The sequence below is a fragment of the Choloepus didactylus genome, chromosome 14 (assembly GCF_015220235.1).
Source record: "Choloepus didactylus isolate mChoDid1 chromosome 14, mChoDid1.pri, whole genome shotgun sequence".
In the NCBI taxonomy this organism is placed as follows: domain Eukaryota; kingdom Metazoa; phylum Chordata; class Mammalia; order Pilosa; family Megalonychidae; genus Choloepus; species Choloepus didactylus.
The window spans coordinates 53,300,136-53,312,337 of NC_051320.1; the positions used below are offsets into that span (position 1 = coordinate 53,300,136).

Sequence of the window (12,202 nt, forward strand, 5' to 3'; positions counted from 1 at the left end):
CTTGCTCCAACTGTGAAACAAATCTTTCACCCATGCTAATAATCCAGCCTGTCCAAGTTGCTTGGTTTTAACAGTGGTCAGAGGGTAACCGAGGACAAGGGCGCTTAAAGACAAAACACCAGATGGGAGGAAATAAACTCCAAACTGGAGTCGAATCTTTCAGTATCTCTTAAGGCTTTATGTTGTGTCTTGCACGGACCTTGGGGCAGTAATTCGTTTGATGAGTGTTTCTTTAGAGCTGCAGCCCTGATTAAAAATGCTAACCGAAGCACAGGGAGGATGTCCTTGACATACATCCTATTTTCTGGGAAAAGGTTACTACCACAGTAACTGCGCTAAGAAACTGAGACAAATTGCTTTTAGCGGCTTGAGCAGTTGTTCAAAGTACTGCAGTTGACTGGAATCACACCACACAGTTTCCCCTCCTCTAGTTTGCAAGATAACAACAGTAATAGCATGGTACCTAAGTATCTGCAAGACAGAAGTAGAAGGGGGGTGGGTGAAAACCCCAAGGAACTAGACTGTAAAAGAATCTCAAACCTACAATAGTTACACAAACAACCAAATAAAAGACCGAAGGCCCGGAACTCCATTGCGGGCAGACTCTGGGCCCTGGGGAGGGTTCAAAGGTGATTATTTACGCGGTGCTTGCGGCACCCGCAGCTGGCCCCGGTCCGCGGTGACATCACGAACACCAGCGCAGGTCACGTGGCCCGCCGGCCGCCCCGCCTCCTCTCTCCGCCGCGGTCTTCAGAGCGCAGGGTCCCAGCGCGGCGGCCGCTCGAAGTCCTCGGGGAAAGCGCGGCACGAGGACCGGCGGGCGAGCGGGACGGGGAGCGGCAGCGGCGGAGGAGCCGGCGGTAGCGGCGCGGGGCGAGCGGAGAGGCCGGAGCGACGCGGCCGAGGCTTCTGCAAACTTGGGCGCGCGCTCCCGCAACTGCGTCCGCGGCCCGAGCGATGAAGATGGTCGCGCCCTGGACGCGGTTCTACTCCAACAGCTGCTGCCTGTGCTGCCATGTCCGCACCGGCACCATCCTGCTCGGCGTCTGGTACCTGGTGAGCGCGGCGGGCCGGGCAAGGCGAACAAGAGGGCGCGTCGGCCGAGGCCGGGAGTGGGCATCCCGCCAAGGGAGCGCGAGGGCCCCGAGCCCGGCACGGACCCCGGCCCGAGTACGGTGTCCCTTTTCACGCCCCGAAGTGGGTTACGGGCTCGGCCTCCGGGCTGGTGACGTCGGCGCTAATCCGCCTAAAGTTGTATTATTAGAAACTTCTCTGGGTGAGCCTGTCCGCAGTCCCCTCCACCCCACCCCCCTCCGGCTCGGCCAACCTGTGGCCGGGATGAGTGAAATTCCCTCAGGGTGAGGCCGAGACGGACGGGGATCCCTTTGCGGCCCCGAAGTTGGGAGTATTTCGTGGGGGTTGGGGTCATGGGGGTGGGTTGGGGGCTCGGAGAGCAGAGCGTCCGAAATCCCTCAGATTTTGCTGGAGAGCCGGTGAGGCGCGCAGCTCCGTGTTTCCCGGTGAAAGTGCAGTTAGTGGACGAATAATTCTGTTCTTATTTGAGGAGTACGTGTTTTCCTTTTCTTTTAAAAATCCTTTTGGCTTTGTGTTTTGACGGTCCAGAGAGCCGTCTTTGAGGTGACTGGGCGTATTTTACTACCTTTGTGGTCAGGGTTGAAGATTTGCAATGCCCATTCTTAGTCCCAGCGTCTTCTGACTTGCTCTACATCCCCTTATTTGCACGTTCTGATCCATACTTGAAATGGTCCGGGGTTCTTATTACACTTATGAATGGTTCTCCTCACCTGTTTTAAAGACACTACCCTCAGAAGGGGTTTGCTTATGATTTACTGCAGTTTTCAATCTGCCTGGGGAAGCCATCTTACACCCACTTACCTCGTTCCTGCCCATTTGCAGGTGATCCTTGTACCTTTTAACAAATACCGCAGGCAAATCTGATTTTTTTTTTTTTTTTTTTTTAGGTTGGAGCTTTTAATACCTTATTTTTATGGGGAGCAATGGTTATCAGGTGCAGTGAGGTTTCCTGATGGAGTTTTGCCTGGTGCCTGCTTTAGGGTGATTGTTGGCGCCCCTAGCCTGCGCCAATCCTGAGTCGGATTCCACTGCATGTTTGGTTTATGACATCATGGTGGAGAGGTAGACCCGAGCCACTTTACAATGAATACCTCTACATCACGAGGAAATGACTTAAGAATGGTAGTAAAATATCATGTAGAACTTTTCAGTGAGAAAAAAAAATTCTTAAGCATGAATCAGTGTTTGTTGGTCCATGTTTAATACTGTGCTAATTTTTTAAATATAAGGACATTATGTCGAATCGTGAACTCATTTGTTGTAACATTTTAATCAAAACATCCTCCCTACCCCCATCCCCAGGCATACAGTGTTCTCTGTGCTATTTACAGTTTCAAGTTTTTTTTAGTCATAGCCTATCCTGACTACACAATAGAAATTTTGGGCCTTAAAAGCTTTCATATAATTCTTTTGTGCAGTCTGAATGCAGATGAAATACCATTTGTATTGGCTCCACCCTGATTTTGCTAAAAGCCAAGAAGTTCTTTAGCAAAGGGATAGGTGGCTTCAAATACAGTTAGTGCTTTTATTTATGATAAAAACAGACTATTTTATGCAGATGTCTCATGTCCTCCTTGAAAATGTTCAAATCTGCAGACTTGTACATCAGTGAGTGTAATTTGTAAATCTGGGGCACTGCATTAGGCAAATGTACTAAGTGATGCACAGTAAAGATAAATCTTCTTGAGCCCTGTTATTGGCTGTAATCCAACCAGACAATATTGGTGTGATAAAAGGAGCATACTCTGCATGCTTTGCCTCCCATTTGAACACTCTTTGTGGAAACCATTTTTTGGTGTGCATGTCTTAGCTTTTGGAAATATGTGGCCTTTTGTAAGATAGAAAGCTTTCTAGCAGATGGGAATAAGAGTGCTACTTTAGGTAAACTCAGTATGTTGGAAACCTGGATTAAATACTGGTAATTTTCATAAAAAGTCTTTTGCATTCACAGAACAATGTAAGTGTTTTTCTTAAACATAATGAGTTTCCCATATACCTTTAAATATGGTTTGATTATTCAAAACTTTGATTTACAAGAACATTTTGAAGATATTGTGTGGACAGGGGACAGGGTTGCCAAAGAACAAGGCATTCCTCCCTATCTGCCATCTGGATCAGTTCTGGGGTCAGTTATCAGAAAGGGGGAGGGTTTTCAGAAGAAAGGGTAAAATTAAGGGGAGATACTCAAGTAAGAGACCATTATAAGAGCTTTTCCCTAAATTATTAAGTGATTGCCTGCTATGCCAGATAGTTAAAGTGGATCTTTTTCTTGTGTTTTCTAATTGTTGTTTTCTCCCACTAACATCTACTAAATTCCTGTGTGCCTAGATGTTTTGCTTGAGCTTAATTTTCATAAATTCCCAGTGAGATAGGTTTTCTTATTTTTCTTATACCCATTTTATAGATGAGAAAACTGAAGCCAAAAGAGCTAAGGTAATTTTGAGGTCTTATGATTAGTTTGTGGTCTGTATGATACTGTTCTGTTGCCATTATGTTATACCCTTAAAAACCCTTGCTTTTGCCTTGGTTTAATAAAGGTTTCCTTCAATTCAGGCCAGTGATTTGAAAATATTGGCTTCAGGTATTTATATTAGAGATTGGTTAATATTATTTAGTTCACTGAGTTGGCAAATACATATGCCTGTGTAACCCATACCCCTAGAGAACATTTTCAGAACCCTAGATAGTTCCCTCATGCCTCTTTGTCTGTTTCTGTCACACACAACCCCACCCCATCTCACTGAACTTGAGTTTTGCCTGTTTATATAAATGGAGTCATACTGTACATAATTTTCTGTATCTAGTTTATTTTACCTAGCATAACCTCTTTTAGATTCATCCAAGTTCTTGATGTGTATCAATTGCTCATTTCTTTTTATTGCTGAATATCTTACTGTATGAATATACCACAGTTTGTTTATCCATTTGGCAAATGGCAGGCATTTGGGTTGTTTCCAGGTTTGTGCTATTATGGATAATGCTGCTCTGAACATTCTTGCGCAAGACTCTTTGTGGACATATGTTTTTATTTCTCTTGGATAAATATCTAGGAGTATAATTGCTGGTCATTGGGTAGATGTATGTTTAACTTGATAAGAAACTGCCAGTCAGTTTTTCAAAGTGATTCTGCAATCTTACACTTGCACCAGCAACGTATGATGTTCCAGTTGTGTCACATCCTTGCCAACATTTGGCAAGTTTTTTTAATTTTATTCATGCTGGTAGCTCATGGTGGTAGCAACATGGTGGCTGTGATTTGCATTTCCCTTATGACTAATGGTATGGAACATTTTATCTTTGCTTTACGCCCAATAGTATATCTTCCTTTGTGAAGTGCTATTTGCTGCCCCACCGCCACCCCCTCTTTTAAGGAATCAGGGACAGTGCTATAAAATATTGAGTGGTGAAATTTCTCTGGGATTAAATATTATTATTATTATTTTTTAGTTTTTATTGCATAATTATGATATTCATCAGAACATTTTGAAGACAAAGCTGTTTTTTAGTATCAACCCCTCTGGGACTCACTTTGAATATATCCAACTTAACTAACAAAGCATCACATATTAAGGTGTAGTGCAAAGGTTTTACACTACAATGTGTATCATGTTTGACTAAATGTGTAATATATTTTTGTCATCTTACTTTGAATCTTGGCCATGAAGGAAGAGACCACAATTCTCCCATCCTACTTCTCTCCCTTTTGGGTAGATGTGTTGTTACTCATAAAGGGATGCTAGTGGAAATGATGTGTGTTACACCCTACCAGCATAATTCCCTGCTTCCTTCTCTTGTTCCCAGCTCTCTTGGCTCTTAGTCTGTAGCTGTGATGAGAGTTGTTGAAGAGCTGTAAAATAGTTAACCCGTTTTTCTTTAAGCAAAATAAAAATTAATCAAAGCTCAGATTTCTTCAGTGGCTCTTGCCAAACTTTTAAAGGTTCAGATTTGCTTCTTTGCAGTTGTAGCTTCCAAAGGAAAATTACCTGGATAAAAATGGGTTGTATTTCTCTGGCAGGGCAATACATGGGAACCAAAAAATGTTTGAGGACATACAATTTCAAATGATTAGTAAAAATAAGCTTGAGCTTATATTTTTATTAACCTTGAGCTGTCAAAATTACATGGCTTGTTGGTTCCATGATGCAGAGATGGTGAAGCAGTATCACTTAGCACATAGTAGGTGCAGAAATCTCTGTTAATCAATAGTAGAGGGCTTGGGGGATTGCAAAGACGGGATGCTACAGGTTGGAAAGAAAGAAGCACTTCAGAGTCACCAAAGCAAGGCTAGATGGGATTTATCAGAGTTTGGCTCTTCCTTAGTGAATCCTCTACATTTCTGGACCAGAGATTTTGATCTTGTCAGTGCCCTAAAGTTGAACGGCTGATTTACACTAACTGAACTCACATTACACTGGCCTGTAAAACCAGCATGCCAATTTATTAATATACAGTGGGGAAATAGAATTTTTTGAGACGAATACTCCTATCCTTGGGCCTATATATTCTTTTTCTTTAGAAGACAATAATGATAGTTGAATTATTTGGATATTAATTCAATTATTTAATAGCTTTTGAAGACAACTGATGAGTCCAGTCTCACAAAAGAGATAACAAGCATTCAGGACCAAAAAAGATCATGTTTCCAGACCAGGACAGCATGTCTTCTTCCAATTGTACTTAAAAAGAGGGCTTACTTCTTGGATATTCCTTTTTTAAAGTCTCATTTTCAATTATCCCACTTTGATGTAGTCTTGCTGGTCTAGGAGTCGTGTTCTTTTTTCTATTTCCTTTTTTACAACGGCATTGACTTTTCTCATAATCTGCTACTTTCTCTTTTGTGTTAATGTTTACTTTTAACCCTCATATTTGTTGTGGTATAGGTAAAGTTAATAGAACAAAGAGATGAAAAAATGCAGTACTCACATAAGATAGACATTTATTTCTCTCTTATGTTAACAGTCCAGGGAGGGTTGGCTGTTCTGTGAGCCCATCCAGAGACCCAGGCTGGAGGGGCATTTCTGCCATCCTAAACACGTGGCTTTCTTCTCTGAGTCTGAGGAGGCTACTTCATTTATCCTCATCAGCATAGTTCTGGCCTGCTAGAAGGGAGAAATGGCAGCTGGTGGACAAGCAACTTTATTTTTTTAAGGATGTAAAATAAAAGTTGCACACATCACTTTCACTTATATCCCAGTGGTCAAATCCAAGATACATGGCCATAACTAGCTGCAAGCGAAGCTGGGAGATCTTATCTTTAGCTGGTTAGTTATGTACCCAGATAAGTTTATTACTGTGGAAGAAAGAATAGATTGAGGGGTGCGGGACATCTAGTAGTGTGACATGCCACCTAACAGCAGTCTTGTTTCTAAGCACTTGAGAAGCATCTCCCTGTTACCCAGTGAGTAGTCAGTTATTCTGTACTATCTACAGGAAGCTTTAAATACAGTCTAAACTTGTTCATAATAAAATAACTTTTTTAGTTAGCAATACAGGCATACCTCGGAGATATTGCAAGTTCTGTCCTAGACCAGTGCAATATGGCATATAATGCAAGAAGGTTAATATTGCAGTAAAGCAAGTCACATAAATTTTTTGTTTCCCAGTACATATTAAAGTTATGTTTATACTAGACTGGAGTCTGTTAAGTGTGTAGTAGCATTATGTCTAAAAACAATGTACATACAGTAATTAAAATGTGACATGGAGATCTGGAGTGAACCCATGCTGTTGGAAAAATGGCACCAATAGACTTGGAAACTTTTCGATTTGTAAAAAAGTGCAGTAAAGCAAAGCATAATAAAATGCGGTATGCCTGTACTTTAGTTTTCCTCTCCAATTGTGTTAATTATAATGTATCACAAAGCAGCTTAAACAAGTCATGCAAATTGTTATGATTATTGATAAAACTAATATCTAAATGCTAATGCATTTTTCTCAAGGTGTGCTCCAATAATGAAGTTTCTAATTGTGCAAATTTTTAAAATGGTAACGATAACAATTTCAGTTCAAAAACACATACAGTCATCTAGATAAGTCAGAAAATGAAACTAGTATATAGATTAGAATATTATAATGGATAAGCACTTTCCATCTCAAAAGAGCATTTTTTGAAAATATCCTTATTTGGCCCTCATTCTTGAAAGACAAGTTATTGTCTCTTAGCACATTGAAACCATCCTTCCACTGTCTTTTGACTTCTGTTTTCTGCTGAGAAGTCAGTTGTCAGTCTAATTGGCTCCCCCCCCCCCCAGTTTAATTGATATTTCTGATTCGTTAGGTCTGGGGTGGGCCTTGAGGTTCACATTAGTAATAAGCTCCTGGTGATGCCAAAGCAGCTGGTCTGCAAGACCAGTCTTGGTAGCAATGATTTGGTGGACTCACACACTTCCTATGCTAAACTCCTTTTTTTAAGAAGCTTGCCTGTGTCATTAAAACTTTGACTGATTATAAGTTTTTATTATTTTATTTTATTCTTGCAAAAGGTATTGAACAGAACAAGTAACTGAAGGCTTAGTAATAAGAGTCAAAGTACTTGTAAGGAGTAATCTTTGAATTAGTAACAGAAATACCACAGCACTTTGTGAAATGTTAAAAAAATTAAGTTAGTAAGTACCTGCTTGATTCTTTTATTTTTACCTATTTCCTTTTTTTTTCTTTCAGCAGTTTAGTAATTAAATGGGAGTTTCTTAGATAATCTTAATATTCTAAAATAAGTATGTAAACATGAATAGACTCTTGAAGGTGTTTATATATTTACATTAGTAACAATTAATTTGTTAGCTAATCTTTTCATTACTTTGGGAATAACTGAGAACAGTGATCTTCAGAGGCCAACTATTTTTGAAATAATCTGATGCTGTTTTCTTTTAAATAAAAGTAACAGTGTCAGATATTGACATCTCCTTGAAGAATATTCCATTACCTAGATTCAAAGTGATGAATATTTATAGCAGTTTTAAAAGACTACATACAGAAAGGAGAAAGTATTATTCAACAATTCAGCACTAAGATTATAAAACATTTCTTTGTCTAAGAGATGGGTGGATTGTAATATATCATTGCATTTTATTTTCATTTGACAAGACTTGAAAAAGTTAGCAATCAAGTTACAGTTTAGCAGCTTTTTGTTTTGTAATTGCAAACTTTTTCAATTCTGGAAAGAAATGTAAGTTTTTGTCATTAATTTGTAAATTTGTTTCTGTTTTTGGATGTGTTGAATGCATTGCCCTTTTAGAAAATTTTAATCTAAAGAATAATATAACAGCACTGTTCTTGAATGGAATGAAAAATTTATATTCTAATTGATTAAATCTGTATTGTCTTCACTTTCATCAGTAAAGACATTCTGTTTTATGAGTTTTGTATCTTCTATCTTTGGTAAACAGCTATAGAAAGAAAGCATTATTTTATATATTAAAACTAAACAGGATTTTGTTCTGAGAGGGAGAGACGGAACGAGAGAGAGACACACACAGGGCTCCTTCCCCCCGCCCTCCCCCCCTCCCTCCGTCGGTACCGACTCACCCGACACCACCAAGCCGCAGGGAGGGACGCCCCCGCCGACAGGAGGATTGGTTCCCGGGCTGGTGGCGATGCCCCCCCGGTAGCTCGGGCCCTTGCTTGGGTGTTTGTGAGTGTTTCTATGTGGGAGAAGGAGGAGGAGGAAGAAGAAGGAGCGATTTGTCTTCTCGGCTGGTCTCCCCCCGGCTCTACATGTTCCCCGCACTGAGGAGACGGAAGAGGAGCCGTAGCCACCCCCCCTCCCGGCCCGGATTATAGTCTCTCGCCACAGCGGCCTCGGCCTCCCCTTGGATTCAGACGCCGATTCGCCCAGTTACTGCTCCAGGAAAGTAGGTAAAAAGCCAGGAACTGCGTGGACTGGACACCACAGAGCAATCTGTCTTTGGGCATACTTCATACAACACTCATGAAAACGTGGAACTGCTGAGATCAGCGAAATCTGTAAGTTTTTGCGGCCAGGGGACCCGCGCCCCTCCCTGCCAGGCTCAGTCCCGGGGGAGGAGGGGCTGTCAGCTCCAGGAAGGAGAAGGGAGAATTGCAGTGGCTGCTCTTATCGGAAACTCATTCTACTGATTCAAACTCCAACCATAGATAGACTGAAGCCAGACACCAGAGACTCTGAGAGCAGCCAGCCCAGCAGAGAGGAGACAGGCATAGAAAAAAAACAACACGAAAAACTCCAAAGTAAAAGCAGAGGATTTTTGGAGTTCTGGTGAACACAGAAAGGGGAAGGGCGGAGATCAGGCCTTGAGGCGCATATGCAAATCCCGAAGCAAGGCTGATCTCTCTGCCCTGTGCACCTTTCCTTAATGGCCCTGGTTGCTTTGTCTATTAGCATTTCAATAACCCATTAGATCTCTGAGGAGGGCCGTTTTTTTTTTGTTGTTGTTTTTTTTTTGTTTTTTTAAATCCTTTTTGCTTTTTCTAAAACAATTACTCTAAGAAGCTCAATACAGAAAGCTTCAAAGAATTGAAATTTGGGCACGTCAAGTCAAGAGCAGAACTAAGAGAGCTCTGAGACAAAAGGCAATAATCCAGTGGCTGAGAAAATTCACTAAACAACACAACTTCCCAAGAAAAGGGGGGTGTCCGCTCACAGCCACCATCCTGGTGGACAGGAAACACTCCTGCCCATCGCCAGCCCCATAGCCCAGAGCTGCCCCAGACAACCCAGTGTGACGGAAGTGCTTCAAATAACAGGCACACACCACAAAACTGGGCGTGGACATTAGCCTTCCCTGCAACCTCAGCTGAATGTCCCAGAGCTGGGAAGGGGGAGCAGTGTGAATTAACAGAGCCCCATTCAGCCATCATTTGAGCAGACTGGGAGCCTCCCAACACAGCCCAGCAGCCCAGAACTGCCCTGGGGGGACGGCACTCACCTGTGACATAGCACAGTCATCCCTCAACAGAGGACCCGGGGTGCACAGCCTGGAAGAGGGGCCCACTTGCAAGTCTCAGGAGCCATACGCCAATACCAAAGACTTGTGGGTCAGTGGCAGAGACAAACTGTGGCAGGACTGAACTGAAGGATTAGACTATTGCAGTAGCTTTAAAACTCTAGGATCATCAGGGAGATTTGATTGTTAGGGCCACCCCCCCTCCCCGACTGCCCAGAAACACGCCCCACATACAGGGCAGGCAACACCAACTACACACGCAAGCTTGGGACACCAATTGGGCCCCACAAGACTCACGCCCCCACTCACCAAAAAGGCTAAGCAGGGGAGATCTGGCTTGTGGAGAACAGGTGGCTCGTGGACGCCACCTGCTGGTTAGTTAGAGAAAGAGTACTCCACGAAGCTGTAGATCTGATAAATTAGAGATAAGGACTTCAACTGGTCTACAAACCCTAAAAGAACCCTATCAAGGTCAGCAAATGCCAAGAGGCCAAAAACAACAGAAAATTATAAAGCATATGAAAAAACCAGACGATATGGATAACCCAAGCCCAAGCACCCAAATCAAAAGACCAGAAGAGACACACCTAGAGCAGCTACTCAAAGAACTAAAGATGAACAATGAGACCCTAGTACGGGATATGAAGGAAATCAAGAAGACCCTAGAAGAGCATAAAGAAGACATTGCAAGACTAAATAAAAAAATGGATGATCTTATGGAAATTAAAGAAACTGTTGACCAAATTAAAAAGATTCTGGACACTCATAGTACAAGACTAGAGGAAGTTGAACAACGAATCAGTGACCTGGAAGATGACAGAATGGAAAATGAAAGCATAAAAGAAAGAATGGGGAAAAAAATTGAAAAACTCGAAATGGACCTCAGGGATATGATAGATAATATGAAACGTCCGAATATAAGACTCATTGGTGTCCCAGAAGGGGAAGAAAAGGGTAAAGGTCTAGGAAGAGTATTCAAAGAAATTGTTGGGGAAAACTTCCCAAATCTTCTAAACAACATAAATACACAAATCATAAATGCTCAGCGAACTCCAAATAGAATAAATCCAAAAAAACCCACTCCGAGACATATACTGATCACACTGTCAAACATAGAAGAGAAGGAGCAAGTTCTGAAAGCAGCAAGAGAAAAGCAATTCACCACATACAAAGGAAACAGCATAAGACTAAGTAGTGACTACTCAGCAGCCACCATGGAGGCGAGAAGGCAGTGGCACGATATATTTAAAATTCTGAGTGAGAGGAATTTCCAGCCAAGAATACTTTATCCAGCAAAGCTCTCCTTCAAATTTGAGGGAGAGCTTAAATTTTTCACAGACAAAGAAATGCTGAGAGAATTTGCTAACAAGAGACCTGCCCTACTGGAGATACTAAAGGGAGCCCTACAGACAGAGAAACAAAGACAGGACAGAGAGACTTGGAGAAAGGTTCAGTACTAAAGAGATTCGGTATGGGTACAATAAAGGATATTAATAGAGAGAGGGAAAAATATGGCAAACATAATCCAAAGGATAAGATGGCCGATTCAAGAAATGCCTTCACGGTTTTAACGTTGAATGTAAATGGATTAAACTCCCCAATTAAAAGATATAGATTCGCAGAATGGATCAAAAAAAATGAACCATCAATATGTTGCATACAAGAGACTCATCTTAGACACAGGGACACAAAGAAACTGAAAGTGAAAGGATGGAAAAAAATATTTCATGCAAGCTACAGCCAAAAGAAAGCAGGTGTAGCAATATTAATCTCAGATAAAATAGACTTCAAATGCAGGGATGTTTTGAGAGACAAAGAAGGCCACTACATACTAATAAAAGGGGCAATTCAGCAAGAAGAAATAACAATCGTAAATGTCTATGCACCCAATCAAGGTGCCACAAAATACATGAGAGAAACTTTGGCAAAACTAAAGGAAGCAATTGATGTTTCCACAATAATTGTGGGAGACTTCAACACATCACTCTCTCCTATAGATAGATCAACCAGACAGAAGACCAATAAGGAAATTGAAAACCTAAACAATCTGATAAATGAATTAGATTTAACAGACATCTACAGGACATTACATCCCAAATCACCAGGATACACATACTTTTCTAGTGCTCACGGAGCTTTCTCCAGAATAGATCATATGCTGGGACATAAAACAAGCCTCAATAAAT

At 41.7% G+C, this 12,202-nt stretch overlaps 1 protein-coding gene across 1 annotated transcript in view; it reads left to right on the forward strand.

The window, feature by feature from the left end:
• Positions 1–730: 730 nt before the first annotated feature.
• The window catches only part of LAPTM4B (lysosomal protein transmembrane 4 beta), an 82,478-nt gene continuing 71,006 nt past the window's right edge, over positions 731–12,202 (forward strand). The window contains exon 1 of the mRNA XM_037803077.1: positions 731–1,056. Within this exon, the coding sequence (XP_037659005.1) occupies positions 958–1,056 (99 nt within the window). The 5' untranslated portion in view covers positions 731–957. The remainder of the gene's footprint in view (positions 1,057–12,202) is intronic.